This window comes from Notolepis coatsorum (genome assembly GCF_963971535.1).
Source record: "Notolepis coatsorum genome assembly, chromosome: 6".
Taxonomy (NCBI): Eukaryota; Metazoa; Chordata; class Actinopteri; order Aulopiformes; family Paralepididae; genus Notolepis; species Notolepis coatsorum.
In genome coordinates this window covers 49457065-49472765 of record NC_140170.1, presented here as the reverse complement: position 1 = coordinate 49472765, position 15701 = coordinate 49457065, and the positions used below count along the sequence as shown (strand labels likewise).

General features: G+C 43.7%; 1 protein-coding gene across 1 annotated transcript in view; it reads right to left on the bottom strand.

Annotated features, from left to right (window-relative positions):
- Positions 1 to 4019: 4019 nt before the first annotated feature.
- The window catches only part of dyrk4 (dual-specificity tyrosine-(Y)-phosphorylation regulated kinase 4), a gene marked incomplete at both ends in the record, with an annotated part of 38074 nt that continues 26392 nt past the window's right edge, over positions 4020 to 15701 (bottom strand). The window contains 8 exons of the mRNA XM_084315554.1: positions 4020 to 4291; positions 4540 to 4721; positions 4945 to 5074; positions 6014 to 6074; positions 6313 to 6485; positions 7389 to 7470; positions 8692 to 8830; positions 15439 to 15579. Of these exons, the coding sequence (XP_084171680.1) occupies positions 4020 to 4291; positions 4540 to 4721; positions 4945 to 5074; positions 6014 to 6074; positions 6313 to 6485; positions 7389 to 7470; positions 8692 to 8830; positions 15439 to 15579 (1180 nt within the window). The remainder of the gene's footprint in view (positions 4292 to 4539; positions 4722 to 4944; positions 5075 to 6013; positions 6075 to 6312; positions 6486 to 7388; positions 7471 to 8691; positions 8831 to 15438; positions 15580 to 15701) is intronic.

Genomic DNA, 15701 nt, shown 5'->3' with positions numbered 1-15701 from the left:
ACACACACACACATTCAGACACACACACACACACACATAGACACACACACACATAGTCACACACACACACACACATAGTCACACACACACACACACATTCACACACACACACACACATTCACACACACACACACACACACACACACACACACACACACACACACACACACAGAGAAGATCTCCAAACAAGCTAACTATTTCCTGGTATATTGTTCTTGAATTCTGAAGTCATTGAAGTAAGTTAAAATCATACTTAAAGTAGGTAATTAGTTAATGTGCCTGTTCTGTTTTCATTTATGTTCAATATGATTAATTGATTGTTCTATGTATTGATTTGTATTCTATTAAGCTAACAGAATGATTAGATTTGTTAGATATTTTCTGAAAGTCAGTAGACTTAGTGATAAAGAAATATATCTGTGTTTATGTGGGCAATTGTAATTCAAATATAGATATTAGGAAATGAAAATAATGCAATGTTTAAGGTAGATTGTTAGTATTAAACAAAGGACAGTATATATTGTTGACTATGTAAGGACAGCCTCCGTTTGCAGTTATGTGAAGGGGGTTGGGCTATTAAGCCAAACCCCTATTTTTCAAATACAAGCTTAGCAGACCTGGGATTGGAGGAAAGAATGTGATGATGTCATCAACTCCGAGACACTGGGCCTTGGGGATATAATGAGGTGTGCTGGGGGGAAGAGGACTCTGAAACAACCCAACCACAGGACAAGACCTCTCCACCATCTCATCCACAAAGCAAGGCGGCAGGGACAAGGAACTTCTTGGAGGGAAAACCAAGTCTTTGTTATCAAACAGAGACTTTCAACAACTCAACAACTAGCATTCTCTTCTTTAGTCTGGTTGTATCACTCACGGCATAGTGTTTGTGATCACAACTATAGCATTTTCTTATTGTAATTTGTATACACTCTTAAACTTTCATTAAACAACTGTTATACTATTTTTCCTCCTAATTCCTTCTGCCTGCACCGCTCAGTTTGAACAGAAGTGATTCCCAGAGCTTTAAGGTATTGAATCACAACGCAGAGTACCAGCAACCCGGTTCTGAGCAGAGCAGAACCGAAATAGCTTGGGAAATCCACTTCACAAACAAATAAATTCCTTTAGATTCTTCTCAAAAGGTTGAATCAGATTTATTTAATTTTTTATTTTATCTACTTTTTCTCCCATTTTCTATTTTTCTCCCGTCCCCAATTTCGTATCGTCCAATTCTACCCTCCCCTGTCTCGAACGCTGTTAGACCATGCCTCCCACAAGCCGGCTGCAATGTGGACGAAGCCTTACATCACGTGTCCCCTCCGGTACTCGAGGAGGCAGCCGTCGCATCTGTTCACCTGCACAGCGCGATCTCTCAGCGTCGGGGGTCTGCGTGGGAGGGACACGCCCATAGAGGACACGCCACCCCCGTCGCTTCCTGATTCTGCTGCGCAGGCGCACCAACTGACCTGTAGGAGTCGCTGTCCACAACGTCCGATCCCCACCCACCAGCTTCCCACCCCCTAATACTGCCAATTGTATTAGTATGAACGACCAGCCAAGCTGATAGCAATGCGGAGAGCTGGGCTCGAACCCAGCGTCTCCTGCATTGGTGGTGAGCGCCTTGCCCACTGCACCACCTAGCCACCCGAATCAGATTTATTTATATATAGAAAGTATTGTTCAGCCTAAAAGATTCTTTAATTAAAGTATCCTTTATATATTGTACTTTGTACAATTTCATCTTTTTTTAATTTTTATCTGCCTCAGAAAGGTACTCCTTTTGTGATATTAGCTTTTAATAAGTGTGGAATTGATTTATTTTCCAAACAAAATGTAGCAGCAGCTCATCCAGCTAGGTAACTGTAATGTGGAAGCAGGTCCAGTCACTGGCCAGTAAGCAGCAACTGATTAACAGTATTATTAACATTTACAAATAAATTCCACATTATTTGTATCATCAACACATGTTTTTAGATGGTGATGGCCAAGGGAGCTCCAAGCAGCCGCGTATGTTGCTCATTAGGTTGGGCATCAGAGACTAGATAAATTACAAATACCACAAGAGACATGTTGAAACAATTCTTTATTTCACCATAAAAGACATACAAATTATTTTCTGGACTTTTTTCTTTTTACCTGCCTCAGCTGCTAACTATAGTACCCTCAAGAACTTGCAAATAGTTTTTTTTTTACTGTCGGTTAATTCAATAATGCCCTAAGGAGTTGTGCAATTTGTATCCTTACAAACACAAACAGGATTCCCTTTTATCTTTTCAGCAAAAAGAGTAAAATGTATAAACAGTAGAGAAAAGAGGTGAGTAATTGTATAACAATATGCTTTGTTAACATTGGATGTATGGTAATTGGTAATGCCTTTTTATCATTCTTTGCTAATAATAGGGATCTTGAAAGGGCAGTAGATATTGCACAACTCTCGTTACTTGACAGGGCGAGAATCCTACGGACTAATTCCAGGTACACACACACACAATAGTAAAGTGCAAGGTTTCTAATACTGCAAGGCACAAACTATCAATAAAAGGATTGTCTCTTCTTTGTGTCTAATAGTAAAAAATATTATGAACAACAGAGACAAAATGTGTTTACATATACAAAATATGTTTCATACAGTAACAACACAAGTAAAACCTTGTCTAAAGGGTAACAATAATCTGAAACATTATTTTACAGAACGTTATGCATTACATAGAAAATCATAGCTGAAATATGTACAGTAAATATGTTAATACAAATACATCATATTTTGTTAGATTTTGTTTAAATGTACATAAACTGTCAAAAAACCATTAACATCATGGCCGTATAAATAAGTAATCTAAACCTCATTATCAGCATTCTAACGAAAGGATGCAGAAAAAGCAGATGTTTCCAACAGGGCACATTTATCTGATATAATAATAATAAAAAACGTTCTTTGGCTCAGCCATTATTGCACACAGTCCTTCAGCATTTAAGTCATTCTATAAAAGAAAGAGAAAGAAAAGTAACAAAAGTGTGACAATAACCTTTTGGTAGTCATGCAGTTGTAGGCTACCATAGCTAGTGTGGAGATGTGTGTGAATTAAAGTGAAAGAGTGGTGCCTAAAATGTATAAACTATATATATATATAAAACAAATCAATGTACAGTTAAGATGTAGTTCAATAAATGATATTTGGGACACAAAAAAATTAAAAAAACACTACTAGAGGTGTAATGTTACATATATTTTCTGATTTGATCAGAATACAAATTTTAAGGTCACGATTGGATAGTTTGATTCTTTATGCGTTAAAAATATATTCATACTACGAAGCTCTAATTCGAATGAATTATTATAATAATGATATATTATACTACACAGCTCGGTTTGGCTTAAAATAGATTTTATTTAAATGATAATGAGCCTTAAATATTATGCTAATAGCAGTATAGCCATACCATACCAAATCATTTGGAGAATCGTCGTTACAGTTTACACTGTAAATTCCTTTAAATTTTCTATTTTGTATTGAGATCGTTACACCCCTACAAACTACAGACCAATGATGCATGAAAAGAAATGGGGTTTCCTCAATTACTGGAGAAATTTGACATCAATTTTGTCTGTGGCAGACAGCTTGGTGATTCCCTTTGCAAAAGCTTTCAAGAGAACATGTTCTGTAGCCTGCCAGTTAGCTAGGTATACTTACCATGATTGTAACACCATCGGGATTCCTGGCCGATTAAATGCATCGTCATACAAACTGGGAGTGTATGAAAGGAATCTCCACTGCTCTAATAGTTGTCCCTCTCTTTGGTTATGGCAAATCCAACGGAAATCCCTTCGTCCAGACAGCCCACCGGTCAGACCGGTTATGATGAATTGAAAATGGGGGACCCTGATGTAAACAAGACGAAAGTCTTTCTCTGGTCTGCATCCCCTTAACAATTGTGTATATTGAGCTGTACTGTATTGTACCCATTCTGCAATCTGTTAATACCATTTTCAATCAATCAATCAATCAATCAGACTGCTAGATGAGAGGAGGAAGAGTCTGAGGCAGGTCGTGGCTCTCTCCTCCATCTCCGCCCTCTTCGTGTTGAGACTTAATGATGATGTGGACCGGCCTTTCTCCGCCCCCTCCCTGCTGCTCGTCGTCCTTGGCGACCTTGGCCACGCCTTCACACGTCTCCTCCTCCGCCGACGCCCCGATAGGTCGAAGACGCTCGGCGGGGGTCACCTTGCCTCGCACGGCGGAACTGTCTGCCTTGACCTTGTCGTTGCCGTCTGTGCCGACCCTCTCCACTGTACCACAGGACGAAGAGATCACAGTAATGTCAGCATGGGGTGGATAAGAATGTCATTTGTTTAACTAGCTTGTTTCCATGGCATCAGCTCTTGGAAAGGGGAATGCCACCGCACTTCAGAATTCACACACGCAGTCCATGTGCAGCACACGACAGTTCAATATTTGTGAACGTGTACCACTACTCTCTCGCTTTTAAAGAGTGAGAAGTGGGTTCAGAATGTATTCATATGAAGAACTGTCTCACCCGCTCTGCTGCTAAGTGGTTTGCGGTAACTGTGGTCAAAGGTGTTCTCGGTGCTGCTCAGGCTCTCGGACGTCTTCCTCAGCACTGGTCTGGTTTTGGGCCGGACCTTGTTGAAATTACCTTCCAGGATCCATTCGTGCTGCATACCTTCATCAGGAGTCATCCGCTTGGTCGGATCCCACCTGGAAAAGCACACAGAGTGAGTGTCAATGAGTGTGTGTGTGTGTGTGTGTGTGTGTGTGGTTGATTTTAAAAGCAACAACATCAAGAGGTTCCACGATCAAACGCTCTTCAATCTCTGTCGAGTTATAAAACAGATGTCTAGCGTGTGACTAGATTAGGAATATACAACCAAAGGAGGAACTAATTCCAATGAGAAAATAGACGAGCGATGTGCACACATACGCGAGGCAGCGCTTAATGAAGTGCAGGAAGGAGGGGTCGTTGCTCTTCAGGGCGGCAGGGAGCTCCTTGGAGTCGGGCCTCCGCTTCTTCCCCTTGCTGTTTGTGATGTTTCTGGGGTTCCCTTTGGAGTCTGTAGACAGTTATTATACACAGGAATTATCATTACCACATTGTTCAAGAGTCCTACCGGTCCCTCTTTGTGAGAGGTCATCTTGTGGTTTTCTCTTGGCTCTATATTCAGGAATCATAACATGGTGTGGTACAAGAGGAAACAACATCTTCCATAAAAGCGTATCAAAAAAAGAATATCAACACAAATCTGCTTTTACATTTGCTGTTTTCGGCTGTTCTAAACACTGGTGTCTGGTGCGACATCCCCGGGAAAATCATCCGTCACACAGGAAGTGATGCATTTCATGTCACCAGCAGCAGCAGCAGCTCATTTAGGAATGAATAGACTAACTCAGTAGTTAATTAGCACGGATCTTCAAGATGGAAAGCAAGTAGGGCGGCTGGGCGGCGCAGCGGACATTGCGCTCGTCACCAACGCAAGAGACACCGGGTTCAAATCTGGCTGTCTGCGTTGCCTCCGGCCGGCCGTCATACTGGCTCAATTGGCAGAGTTAGCGGGTGGAAGTCGATGGGTGGTAATCTGGTCGTTGTGGACAGCGACTCCTACAGGTCGGTTGGGGGACGCCTGCACAGCAGAGACAGGAAAATGGCGGGGGTAGTGTGAGCCTCCCACACGTTACACCTCGCCAATGAGAGTCCGCGCTGGCAGGTGAAAAGATGTGACAGGCTGCCTCCTCGTGTACCGGAGGGGACACGTGATGCAAGGCTTCTTATCCTCCCTACAACCGACCTGTGGGGGGCATATGTGAGCAACGTTCAAGACAGGGGAGGGGAGAATTGGAAAAACAGCGAAAATTGGGATGGGAGAAAATTTGAAAAAAAAGGAGAAAAAGTGGATCAAAAAAATTAAAGATGGAAAGCAAGTCAATACAGTGTAATACAGCAATGTCGCTTTTCACCAATAGATGTCGATTATGACTTTCAGCAAAGTTCTTACCGAAGAATAATCTCTTCCTCGATGCCGTCTGCACAAAATCATTTGGAGGCATTCCAAGAACCTATAAGATGAAACAAAATAATTACCCTATAATGGATGACCATATAATCACTCCACTCAACATGTTCGAACTAAAGATAAGATGAGAAAAAAAGGCTTCCCAAAGATTTTAGGTTAATTATGGCAGGCAGCGACCCACTCAAAACAGTGGCGACGACTGTACATGCGACACAAGTGCCCCGACGTGTATATGATGAAGAATATTCTGCATTGGGGCTTGAATTATTTGTCCGTTATACCTCCATTATGCAGGCCATCTGTTCCACCTCGCTCTCTCCAGGGAACAGGGGGTAGCCAGTGTAGAGCTCAGCCAGGATGCAGCCCAGACTCCACATGTCGATGGCCATGCTGTAGGGATGACCCAGGATCACCTCTGGGGAGCGGTAGAAACGGCTCTGAATGTAGGTGTAAACTAGAGAGAGAGAGAGAGAGGAATGGAAGGAAGGAAGGTTAGTCGGTTTGATCAGTACCACTTTTTGACTACTAGGGCCTAATACCAATTCTGAGTCCTAGATTTTAAGTATCTGCTGATACTGTGTACGATCCAATCCATAATTTTCACATACCAGTATAGAGATAGACCATTTATTTAGATTAATTGGGACACAAATAATTTCGATTTCTCTCCATTAGAAGGATATATGTGCCAAAAGAGTGCAGAAGATAGTTTCAGCCTGCTATAGTCCAATGCCTGATATATGTACCAATAGCTCCCTACCCTTTTCCATTGATTATGTATGATAATATATCATGGTATTTATCGTCTCGTGGTGAAACGTTAATCATTACAAAATGGATAACAACTAGGGATGTCCGATATTATCGGCCGACCGATATTATCGGCCGATATCGGCAGTAAAATGTGATATCGGAAAATATCGGTATCGGTAAAAAAAATAAAAAAAACATTTTTTTTTTTTTTTAACCTTTATTTACCCAGGCAAGCAAGTAAGAACCAATTCTTATTTTATTTATTGTCAAAAGTATGCATGTTGGTTTAATTCAACAACTTGTATGTTAATTTTAACTTTTTTAATGATCATATTTTGCACAGATAATGCTTACATTTAGAAAGCCTTTTGAATGCATCCAGTGAAATTATTAGTTACCTGAAATTATTCTGTTTTTTTGGGGGGAAACCCTGCATATATCGGTATCGGTTGATATCGGTATCGTATCGGTATCGGAAATTAAGAGTTGGACAATATCGGAATATCGGTATCGGTAAAAAAGCCAATATCGAGCATCCCTAATAACAACCAATCACATGTATTTACAACTGTCAGGTGAATGATGTGGATTTTGAGTTTCTCACTTCTTTGTTGCTCGTAACAGCTGGATCCAAAGTCGACCACTTTAATGTTCCCCTGTCCCTTCGTAGACAACAGGATGTTCTCCTGTTGGGAAACACAGGAGGGGGGTGGGTTGCAATCAGATGCAATGCTATGATGTTCCACTAGAGGGAGTAACATTACCACACTTGTACTACCTAGTGTTAATATTTGTATTAATGATTAACACAGGCAGCTGCTCAGGTACATAATTATTCAAGATGACAAACACAGTATGTCCCTCATGGAATCGTATTAAATCAATCAATCACTTAAAATTAAATCAATCACTATAATCACATTACTGTATTACTCTAGTCTATTGGAATGGAATGGCTTTCAAGTTTCAAGGGTGAAAGCCTAGCGACTTTCAAACAACTTTCAAGAGTATTTTCCATCTCCTTTCAACATGAATGGCAGTGTGAATGACATTTAGTAAGGTAAACTGAGATCAGCTGAAACACACAAACACAACATTAGTTAAAGAGAGGGGTAAGGATGAGTCAAAATTAGAGGGGTCATCCCTATGTTCCCCGGGTCCTATGTTCCCCGGGTTCTATGTTCCCTGCTTAAAAAAAAAAAAAAAAAAAAAGGGTTCTATGTTCCCCGGTCCCACTCCCGAAAAAAAAAAAGGGTCAAAAAGGGTCCTATGTTCCCCGCTCCCGAAAAAAGGGCGATCACCTAAAGTTCACGTTTATCATTTTCTATACCTTATATATATATTGTTTTATTTGTACAAGATATATATTTACTGTTGACCTGATTATGTTTTATTATTTGCCCTTTTCGTAAATGCTCCTTGTATCGTGCATCAAGCGCTGTATACAGCGTGAGCCCACGCACCCATTGAAGGTGGTAACGTTGGTGCCGTTATTAATTGGAAACTGTGTCATAGTATCGCCGTATACTATATGTATTTATTTTATATACTGTATATATAGGCTACATTATTCTGTATTTTTCTCAAACGATTACTATAGGCCTATAGCGGCCTACATGCTAATCTGTTGCACCATCTACACCCTCACACATCTGTGTAACTTTTTCGGGAGCGGGGAACATAGGACCCCTTTTTTTTGCGGGAGCGGGGAAAATAGAACCCGGGGAACATAGGACCCTTTTTATCGGGAGCGGGGAACATAGGACCCGGGGAACATAGACATGCTCCCAAATTAGACTGGCATGGTCCTTTAAGATAATGGGAGTTCATAACTAAATAGCCAATTTTCTTTTTTTCGTCAATAATTAAACGTCAATGTCAAATAATGTGTATATGGAGGACAGTACCGGTTTGAGGTCACAGTGTATGATCTTCTCCTTGTGCAGCATCTGGAGGCACCGGAGCAGAGCGTGGGCGAAGCGACGGATCAGAGCCAGACTGAAGCCCTGGAAGTTGTTCTTCTTGATCAGCTCATACAGGTTCACTCTACCAAGAGATACAGGGGCTACAGGTCAATATTAGGTAACAACATTGGCCATTCATGGATACAGAATTCTGCAGAGGTGGATATGATAGCTTTCAGTGTTGTTTTTTAGTTTTTTTTTCAAACAAGGCACAAATGAAAACACAATAATGCAAACATGGAGTTACCAGTTAAGATATTTCAAACAATTGTCAAGGAAACCCTTGTTATACATCAAATACACTCATTACAAAGGGCTTGGAATGAATGAATGAATGAATGAATGAATGAATGAATGAATGAATGAATGAAAACTTTATTAACAGATTGCAGAATGGGTACAATACAGTACGGCTCAATACACACAATTGTTAAGGGGATGCTGCAGACCAGAGAAAGACTTTCGTCTTGTTTACATCAGGGTCCCCCATTTTCAATTCATAGTGGTAAGGGGGCAACACGTTCCAGTTGACACAAACAGACAATGCTTGGTTTAGTCATGTGACTAGTCGGAAGCATTTCAGCATCTGTGTGTCTCAAATGCAAGGATACTTCCTATTTAGGTAGCATTTCTAGGTAGGAAGTTTAAATGTTCAGGTTTTAAGGTGTTTCAAATGGTGTGCACCTGTAGGAAGCATCCTTTCAAGGTAGCTCGTTTTGGCACCATTTCAAGGAAGCACGTAATGGTTCCTGGAGGAGGATATCCCAACACCTTGCAAACCTTGCAAACCGGTGAGGAGGAATTAAACTGATCTCGCGGGAGATTCTTCTGTGTAGTGTTCAAAGTTCCCATAGCATACAGTCACTGGGGGATGAGGTTACAGGAGATGAAATAGGATTTGTTTTGTTTTGTGTCTAGTTTATGATCAGCCAAGGTTCTCCCTATTGAGAAATACAAAAGATTAGATTCAAATGTGCTTTGTGGTTTGATTATCAGGTTGCTCCGTTTGGTCAGATTGAACATACAGGTGTTGTAGAGCTATTGTCTCCTGGTCCCTGGATGGTCACTTTTGCCACTTTTCCATTGTCAAAGGAACTTAAGGAGCGTTCTATAAAAGGAACCTTTTAGAACCTCTGAAAGTTCTGAGGTGGGTTCTTGTTTCTGCAAAGGTTGGTGTAAGTGTCGACATAGTCACACGACGCAATGCCCAAACATCTTGTTGTACCTATAAATCGCGCTCTTTGTAATTTTTCACTCTTTAGTGAAAAATGCCACAAATGCTAGGGCCGGCACCTCATCATTTCTCCAGGCAGTAGAGTCCATGGTATGAGATATTTTGTTTGCGCTGAGATTTTTAAAAGAAAATGGTGTAAAGAACTTTCACCCCCAGCAAGCTGCACCTGTTTACGGATGTGGCAACACATTTGTTGACCGGTCACAATGGAGAGCAGCGCTAGCTCCGCCCCCAGTGTTCCTGGAACTCTGTTTATTAGCACCTCCTGAGGGCCTCCAAAATGTAGTCCCCAGAACCTCAAGTGGAACCTCCTTGTTTACAATTTAAACTATTTTGGAACCTGTGAGCTACATGATATCAGAGGGCTGCTAAATTTAAAGACATTTAACATTCAATCCACCCTTGGCATATACTGTAATTAAACAGGGCGAAGAGAGAACTGCTAAGATTTTATACATCATTTAAAGCTTGCCACGCTTTGGGGGGACCCCAAATCTGAGAATGTTGCTATTTCCTGCCACTTCTAAAATGATTTTTTCACTTCCCATAAACTGGATTTTATGTTTTTTAACGGAGACCTGGCTCCACGCTGGTGAGTGTACACCGTTCTCCGAACTGCTCCCTCCTGACTGTAATTTTTTTAATTCCCCCTGGTCCTCCGGTAGAGGTGGAGGTTTAGCCTCTGTGTTCAAATCCTGCTTCCAGTGCCGCCTGTCCCAGCCTGTAGCAAGCTACTCTAGCTTTGAGCTGCAAACATTTGAACTGCACCTGTCGTCTCCTGTGCTCTGTGCCCTTATCTATCGTCCACCTAAATTCAACAAGGAGTTTATCACAGACTTTGCTGACTTTCTCGCTGGGATCATGGTGAAATATGACCACGTTTTAATCTGCAGTGATTTTAATGTTCATGTCTGCTGTCCGTCGCTACCCCTATCGCTGGACTTTCTGAATCTCATTGATTAATTTAATTTGATACAATCAGTCACTGGCCCAACACATGAAAAAGGTCATACGTTAGATCTTGTGTTATCGTTTGGTGTATGTCTCTATAACAGACATCTGTGCTGCAGGTCTTTCTGACCACTCACCTGTTGTGTTTACCTTAATAGCCCCGTGCCCACGTAAAAATGACCATGCCCCTGCGCGCCACTCGCGCACGTTAAACCCTTTGACTGCTGTGCTTTTTTCTGATGCTTTTAATGGTTCCCCACTTCACGCTTTGGGTGCAAACTGTGTTTTTAATATAGATGATTTAATTTCAATGTTTGACTCGACTTGTAAAAACATTTTAGACTCTGTTGCACCTCTCAGGTCCAAACGCAGCAAAACACTCCAAACACCATGGCTTAATGACTCCACGCGCGCTCTGAGGCGCACATGTAGGCGTGCGGAGAGAAAGTGGAATAAGGATAAGCTCCATGTCTCCCTCGAAATCCTACGTGACTGCCTATCTGCATATCAAAATGCTGTCAAAACTGCTAAATGCGAATACATCTCTAATTTGGTCTCTACTGGGCCACAAGCCCCAGATTCTTTTCAGAATTCTTAACTCCCTCATTAACCCCTGTGATGTCTCCCCAGTTGTGCCATCATCTGCTCTCTGTGAAAGTTTTCTAAACTTTTTTATTGATAAAATCTCTGCTCTCAGACCAGTTCTCACTACAGCCTTCCCAGCCCCCCCCCCCCTCCTCCCCTACACTCCCTGCCTGCTGTTTTTGAGCAGTTCGAGCCCGTCTCTCCCTCCTCTCTCTCTGACATAATTAAGTATTTACGGCCCACAAACTGCCCCTCAGATAGCCCCAGGGGTCGATACTGGGCCCCATCCTCTTTTTATTATATATGTTGCCCTTAGGCTCAATCATTGCAAAGCATAACATGTCCTTCCATTGCTTTGCCGACGATGTGCAGATCTATTTACCCCTACAAGCAAAAGGCAAGGTCACATTACAACCACTGTTAGATTGCCTGGCTGATATTAAACTAGGGATGGGTGCAAACTTTCTCAACTTAAATGAGCGCAAAACAGAGATAATTTTATTTAGTAATGATTCACCTGACCCTACTGCCATTGCCCTAGGCCCCCTGGGCTCAAATATTCGCTCCTCTGCCAGAAACCTCGGAGTAATCTTCGACAGACATTTTTTATTTGATAAGCAGGTTAGTTCGGTGGTCAAAACTAGCTTTTTCCACCTCAGACTCCTGGCCCAGACCAAACCATAACTGACTACAAAGTCAGCGCCCCCGCAATGGGGAGCGACGACGCCTCTCTAGCGGACAAACTCAACTCCTTCTACGCTCGGTTCGGTGTAGACAGTGTCGCCGCTAGCCCTCTGGCTAGTGACGTCACTGGCGCACCGGCTGTTGTGGAGGGGGGGGGGCAACCGCGGGGGGGCGGGGGCGCTCTCTCGTTGTCGGAACACAGTGTGAGAAGAGCATTTATGCAGGTGAACACCAGGAAGGCTGCAGGCCCAGATGGTATAACAGGACGCATACTTAAGTCCTGTGCAAACCAGCTTGCCCCGGTGTTCACCGCCATATTTAATCAATCCCTGGCGGAGTCAGTAGTCCCTGCCTGCTTCAAGATGTCTACCATCATCCCTGTACCGAAGAAACCCTCCCCAACATGTCCAAATGATTACAGACCGGTGGCACTCACCTCTGTGGTCATGAAATGTTTCGAGAGGCTGGTCAAGGACCACATTTGTGCCTCTCTCCCCAGCGATATGGACCCTATGCAATTTGCATACAGGACAAACAGGTCCACTGATGACGCGGTCTCCCAGGTACTGCACAGCACTCTCTCCCACCTTGACCGTCAGAAGGGGGGCTATGTGAGACTGTTGTTCATTGACTACAGCTCAGCGTTCAACACCATAGTCCCCACCAGACTGGTGGACAAGCTGATCGAGCTAGGCCTGAGCTCCGCCCTGAGCGCCTGGGTACTGGACTTTCTGAGTGAAAGACCCCAGGCGGTCAGGGTGGGGGGTCAGACCTCCAACACCATCACCCTGAGCATCGGGTCCCCCCAGGGCTGTGTTCTAAGCCCCCTGCTGTACTCACTCTACACACACGACTGTGTGGCCAAGTTCAGCTCCAACTCCATTGTGAAGTTCGCCGACGACACGGTGGTGGTGGGGCTGATCTCGGACAACGACGAGAAGGCCTACCGGGAGGAGGTTGAGGTACTGGAACGTTGGTGCCAGGACAACAGCCTGCTCCTGAACATTGGTAAAACCAAGGAGCTGATCGTGGATTATAGGAGAGGACAGCGGGAGACACACACACCACTGAGGATTAACGGGGCTACCGTGGACAGGGTGAGCAGCTTCAAGTACCTGGGGGTCCACATCTCAGAGGACCTGACATGGTCAACACACATAGGCACAGTAGTAAAGAAAGCGAAGCAGCGCCTCTACCACCTGAGACAGTTAAGGAAGTTCAGAGTATCGGGGAAGATACTTCAGTCCTTCTACTCAGGAGCTGTAGAGAGCATCTTGACCGGAAACATCACTGCCTGGTATGGGAACAGCACGGCACAGGACAAGAAGGCCCTACAGAGTGTGGTGCGCTCAGCCGAGCGTACCACGGGTATTGCGCTACCTCCCCTGCAGGCTCTATACAACAAGAGGTGCAAATCCAGAGCCTGCAGGATAATGAAAGACCCCCACCACCCCAATAACAGCCTGTTCCAGCTGCTGAGGTCAGGCAGACGCCTGCGAATTCTAGAGACTAAGACGGAGAGGCTTAGGCTAAGCTTCTTCCCCCAGGCCATCAGAGCCTTGAACAATGAACATCGAGAGACACAGAAACTGAACTATCCACACACAAGTACATACACGACACGCACGCTGAGCACGCTCACACACTAGCAGCCACTTTAACACTCATGCCGCACACACGCACACTTATGGCCAGAGGAAAGGCCACTTAAAATAGTATAACATCAGGAACAGTGTATTGCACTACTAAAGCTAACTAGCATGTCCTATATGCTCTGTAAATACTAATGTACAGATACCGAGATGGCACACCATGTACCTGTTTATTGCACTGTTTTATTGGATTCTATTAATATGTTGTACCACTGTATTTTATTGGATTCTATTATATGTTGTACCACTGTATTGCACATCGTCGCGGGCAAGACCAGCCGCATTTCATTGTATACCTGTATGCCGTGACAATTAAAACTCTTGAATCTTGAATCTTGAACCATACCTCTCCCAGAAGGATCTGGAGAGGGTGATCCATGCCTTTATCTTGACCCGGCTGGATTACTGCAATGCGTTGTATGTCGGCATTGACCAGTTGCTGCTCCATCGCCTGCAACTGGTACAAAATGCGGCTGCCCGTCTGCTTTCCGGTACCAGGAAATGTGACCACATCACACCAGTTCTGGCTTCTCTCCACTGGCTCCCCGTCCGTTTCCGTATTGATTTTAAACCTTTACTGACTGTTTTTAAAGCACTACATGGGCTGGCTCCACTGTACCTAGCTGAGCTCCTACATCACCCCACCCCATCCAGAGCCCTAAGGTCTGCTGACCAGCTGCTGCTGGAGGTGCCTAGGACCAGGCTTAAAACTAGGGGAGATAGAGCCTTTGCTGCTGCTGCCCCCCGACTCTGGAACAGCCTCCCCCCACATAAGATCTGCCCAGAGCCTGGAGGTTTTTAAATCCTTGCTCAAAACACACCTCTTCTCCCTGGCCTTTGACCAGAGCTAGCCCAGCATTTACACATGATGTCCGCTGTCACTCTGGACTTTTTTATCCAATTTTCCTGTCTCTTTTATTGCACTTTGCCCTTGCTTTCTTATATGTACTTTACTCGAAATGTTTTGTAATTCTAGTGTATTTTATTGCATTGTATGTGTTTTTACCATGTTGTGAAGCACTTTGGTTTGGCTGTTAGCCATTTGTAAATGTGCTATATAAATAAAACTGACTTGACTTGACTTGTAATATGTAATAAGCATAAACGTCTTTGGGACAGTGTAACCGGAGCCTTCACACCATGAAGCAAGCAAGGGAAAAAAATAGGGCCCTAATCAGGGCCTTAACTAAGGGATTCGGTGACAGTAACACTAGACAAGGTGCCAGTCCATGACGTCCTCTAAAAAGGTCATTGAGGCTGGCCGCTTCATAGAACTATCCTCCCTCAAATAGGCCGCAAAGGAGAGTCCACATTATGGCGCAGATGGCTTTGGGCTCAAGGGCAATCACTTGATACCTGATTGAGCGGAGTGGTGTCGCAGGACAGGAGGTGACAGACTGATAAGTGAGCCGTGTGTTTGATAAGGGAGATCAGGGATCACATCATGTTGTTTGGAGAGAGGCGGCGAACATTGAAGCCCTTTGGTTAGCAAATCAATTATTCAATGCCGTCTTTATACTCCCCCTCAGGATTACTTTTTATTATTTTGTGTGTGTGCGCGTGCGTGTGCACGCTCTCTCTCACCCGAGCAGCTCGAAGGAGATGCAGAGATGGTTGCGGAAGTAGAAGTACTCCTTCATGTGGATGACGTTGTGCAGGTTGTCCTTGTCTTTCCTCTTCACTGCGTCTAGGATCTTAAGCTCAACTAAAGCCTGGTGGTGGAACCTGTGGACACAATGGCAGAGTCCCACGTGAGGAATTCAAGCTAACAATGATGCACCGAGTGAACCTGCCAGGAATAATAACACTGGCATTGACCTGCAGCAACAGGAAGCATCCGCTGCTTG